Genomic DNA, 3820 nt, shown 5'->3' on the forward strand with positions numbered 1-3820 from the left:
ATTGATGTGGAAATGCGTGAAATATCTCAAGATGCACTATGTGACACTTTTTTCTTATAAAAAAGTTAAAAACGCTGAAAAAAAATTATAAAGCGTAAAAGTCAGAATGCTGTGAGTCAATGAAGGGCCCAGGAGTGGCTTGCTTAGTTCTATTCGAAATTTCGATGTCAAAGATTGTAAGGTCCGCGAATAAATTCAAGGTAGGGTGCCACTCGATCTGTTTTCGTCGTAAATGTAATAATAACGGCATGCCGTTATGCAAAATGGCATGATCACAAAAATAGCGGCTTGGCGCTATTCGCAAAGAGATCAAGTGAGAGGAAAATGAAATGATTTGAGAGAGGAGAGCAAGAAAAATGGTGCTTAAGATTTTGGAGTTGGTTTTTTGTTTTTCGAGGAGTTGAGAGGGGTACTTTGACAAGTAAACAACAACGGTCGAAATCAAGAAAGCAAGAGGATTTTGATAGATTTTTTTTGAGTGGGACTGAAAAATTGCGAGAGTTGTTGCTATGATAGTTTTTTGGACAAGTGTAGTGCAAAATGAAAAGTTAAATAAATTAATTTAATTTAAAAAGAAATTCCATCCCCGTCCCTCCAAACAAGCCCAAAAGGAAACTTTATTAAAAAAAGGGTTGCCAAAGTAGGAGTTTATGGCGCTGGTGGTGGTTGAATAATTGAAGGTGAAAAAATGTAAAATGCGCCTATACTGATTCAAAACTATGCACAAAAAGAGAGGCAAAAACAAAAGGAGTTAAAAGGAACAGAAAAAAATAAAAAAGGAAAACTAAACTCTACGGTAGCCATTTAAATGACTCTAAAAGATGAATAGAAATATTTTGTACATTATTCCTCGGAATTTTTAATCGAACATTATTACGAGTTTGTTGTCTAATTGTATAATTTCCTTATAAGGAATAATTTATAACAGCAAAAAAGAAATCATCTAGTAAAAAAAATGTATTTGGCAAAAGTGAAAGAAAAGTAAAGAAGTAGAAAGTTGAAGAACAAATAAACTAATGTACCAAAAGAAAAAGCAATCCGTTAACAATAACAAATCTCTAGTTGAAAAGTAAAAAAAAAAAACATATGCGGTTATGTTAATAACTATTAAGTTATTTAAGTGCTAAATTGTATTTATTTATTTTCTTGTGTTTTGATGACCATTTAAAAGTTTAAGTTTTCGTTTTTTTTCTTATGTACAATTTTAAACTGGGATTATAACTACATTGAAACTATCCCTAAATCCTTAAATAAAGTGGTTATTAAAGCCTTTTAATAAAGAAAAAAAATTATTCATTATTCAAAATATCCTGGTAAAAGGGCAAGTAGCTAAGATACTGTTAATGACTTAAAAGGTTGTATTGTGTGGAGATTGTCTGCTTTGAGGTCGTGCAGTTCTGGCTTGTCCTCGATTGAATCCCAACAGCATTGGAAGGAAAAAATCGGATAATTATACATTTGCGGCTATTCCCAGGGAGCTAAATGGTCAAAGGAGTAAGTTCATAAGCACCCCTTCACTACTTGCAAAAATCATCAAGCTGTCTCCAAGTCAAAAGCTGCTAACAAAAGTCAGGCATTACGGTAGTTAATTAGAATGCCTTTCTACCAAAAAAAATCTCTTGTGTATATTTGTGCAAAGGTTTAGAAAAATTTGCTCTTGTATCGTAACATATGAGAATTGACTTTAAATATTTTAAAACATGTAAGTTAAATGAAATGAGTTAAAGAAAAATAAATAATTAAGTAGCATACACTGCCGCTGAGGAGGAGTATGGAAGGGTGGACGTATGAGTGGAGATAGGAGGACTGGGGACGGATACCGACGAACGAAGGCGGGACCCACGAACGACGGACCCTGCAGACGGATTTACTCAGCACAACTAAAAGGCCGATTGAATACATTTAATTCTTTTTTAATTTTGTATGCGCTACCGTCTACAAGTTCGGCCACATTACGAACAATGGCGTCAACGTGGGGCCGTTCTGACATTACAAAGCAATTATATTTATTTTATAAATCTCTTATATTACAATGGCGCCAATCGGAAAGCAACCTAGCGTGGAAATTATTTTAATTCATCACATAAGTTGGTCGCATAAATGGTGCCCAACGAAGGTCGGACTATTTAAATTTAGTTTTGATGTAGGTTGGTCGCAACAATGACGCCCAACGAAAAACGGACTACAAGGAAACTTTTGTGACGAGTTTAAGGCAAAAATTCTCTTGCGATGTATTTTTATGTTTTCTTCGATTAATAAGTTGGTCACCCATGACAATGCGCCCAACGAAAACCGAACTGGATAAATAATTCTTTTACTTTTAATTTCACACAAAGTTGGCCGCCGTGACATTACAAATGGCGCCCAACGGAAACATTACACCCTCATATTTTTATTATTTCAATTTAACTTTGATACGCAGCAAACATCACCCAACAAAAATTTAAACTCAAATGTAATATTATTTTAATTTTAATTTTGATACGTTGATCGCGCGTGATGACATTACAAAACGGCGCCCAATGTAATTCAAACCACTGTAAACTCAATTTAATTTTAAGTTTCAATTTATTTTGGTAAGTTGGTTGCATAACCAACGGCGCCAAACGGAAATCGGTGTAGAAGTATTTTTATTTTCCTTTGTGCTGTAGTCTAGTGTGTCTCCTTTTTGAAAGGAAAAAAAGGGGGTTCGCCAAACTTTTGTTGCAGGTCTGTCGCCGAGGCGCGGATCTAATGGGCACGGCAGCAATAAAAGGGGGGGAAACGGGTGTTAGGGCCGGCGGGGGTACCTAACATCGTGGCGTACCCGGTGTTAGAAAAGAAGTCTCCGGGCCGTTAACACTACGGGTAAGGGTGCTCATTACTCGAGATACGGTACCCTGCGAGTTTTAGGGGTAGCTTGGTGCTCTAATGATGAGTACCTTGTGAAAATGGTAGTTCCTGAATGGTACGCCCACCAACTCGTGCAAGTAAAAAACGTTGGGGTCCGGCCGTTCAGGTGGAGATACGTCTGTTGTGTTGAGATGAAAAGATGAACAGGAGTTGTCGAAACTCAAGCGTGACACCCACATCATGTTCCGCTACAGTGGAACAAAATTTGTTTAAAAAAAAAAATAATAATAATAATACTAATAAAAGAAATTGTTACATATCTGTACACTTCATGAGAAGATTTTTTTTTATATTTTATAAATATTATTAATATATTTATTTTACCAAAAAAAAAAAAATTGCTACTGTGAGGACGTTTCCGTTCCTTTTTTTAAAGGCTGGGGCAGCTGAGCGGCCCAGGGTAATGGAAACGCACAAAAAATTTGTATTTTGTATTTCTATTTCTCTTGTTACACTTTCCTTTCAAACGCGTCTCTGCAAATCTACGACCAAAACTGAACTTCATTAGTCGATGACTCAAACTCAACTAACGTGACCTATCCTTAACCTATGCTTATCTGGCCTATTCTATTCTTATCCTATCTTAATCTATTCCTATTCTATCTTAATCTATTTCTATTCCTATCCTATGTCTATCCTATTCTTATACTACGCTTATCCTACTCTTATCCTATCTTATTCTCTAGAACTCCTCCCTCCCCAGCCAGAGACGGAGAGTCTTTGAAGCCAAAAAGAGGGCGACTTTGGGTCCTCACACTACAAATCCCTACACTTCATGTGAAGATTTTTTTTAATATTTTATAAATTTTATTAATGTTGTAACGGCCGCGAACAAACTTTGGGTAGGGTGTCTGTCGGTCTGTATCAACCGCAAGCGGCGCAATAACGGCATGCCGTTAGACAAAATCATGCGATTTTGTGGTACCGC

At 36.3% G+C, this 3820-nt stretch overlaps 1 protein-coding gene across 1 annotated transcript in view; it reads left to right on the forward strand.

Annotated features, from left to right (window-relative positions):
* The first annotated feature begins 1092 nt into the window (after positions 1-1092).
* LOC119643532 overlaps positions 1093-3820 on the forward strand; it is a 23319-nt gene continuing 20591 nt past the window's right edge. Inside the window, exon 1 of the mRNA XM_038042906.1 lies at positions 1093-1494. Coding sequence (XP_037898834.1) covers positions 1483-1494 — 12 coding nt within the window. The 5' untranslated portion in view covers positions 1093-1482. The remainder of the gene's footprint in view (positions 1495-3820) is intronic.

The sequence above is a fragment of the Glossina fuscipes genome, unplaced genomic scaffold (assembly GCF_014805625.2).
Source record: "Glossina fuscipes isolate IAEA_lab_2018 unplaced genomic scaffold, Yale_Gfus_2 61185, whole genome shotgun sequence".
NCBI classification, from domain to species: domain Eukaryota; kingdom Metazoa; phylum Arthropoda; class Insecta; order Diptera; family Glossinidae; genus Glossina; species Glossina fuscipes.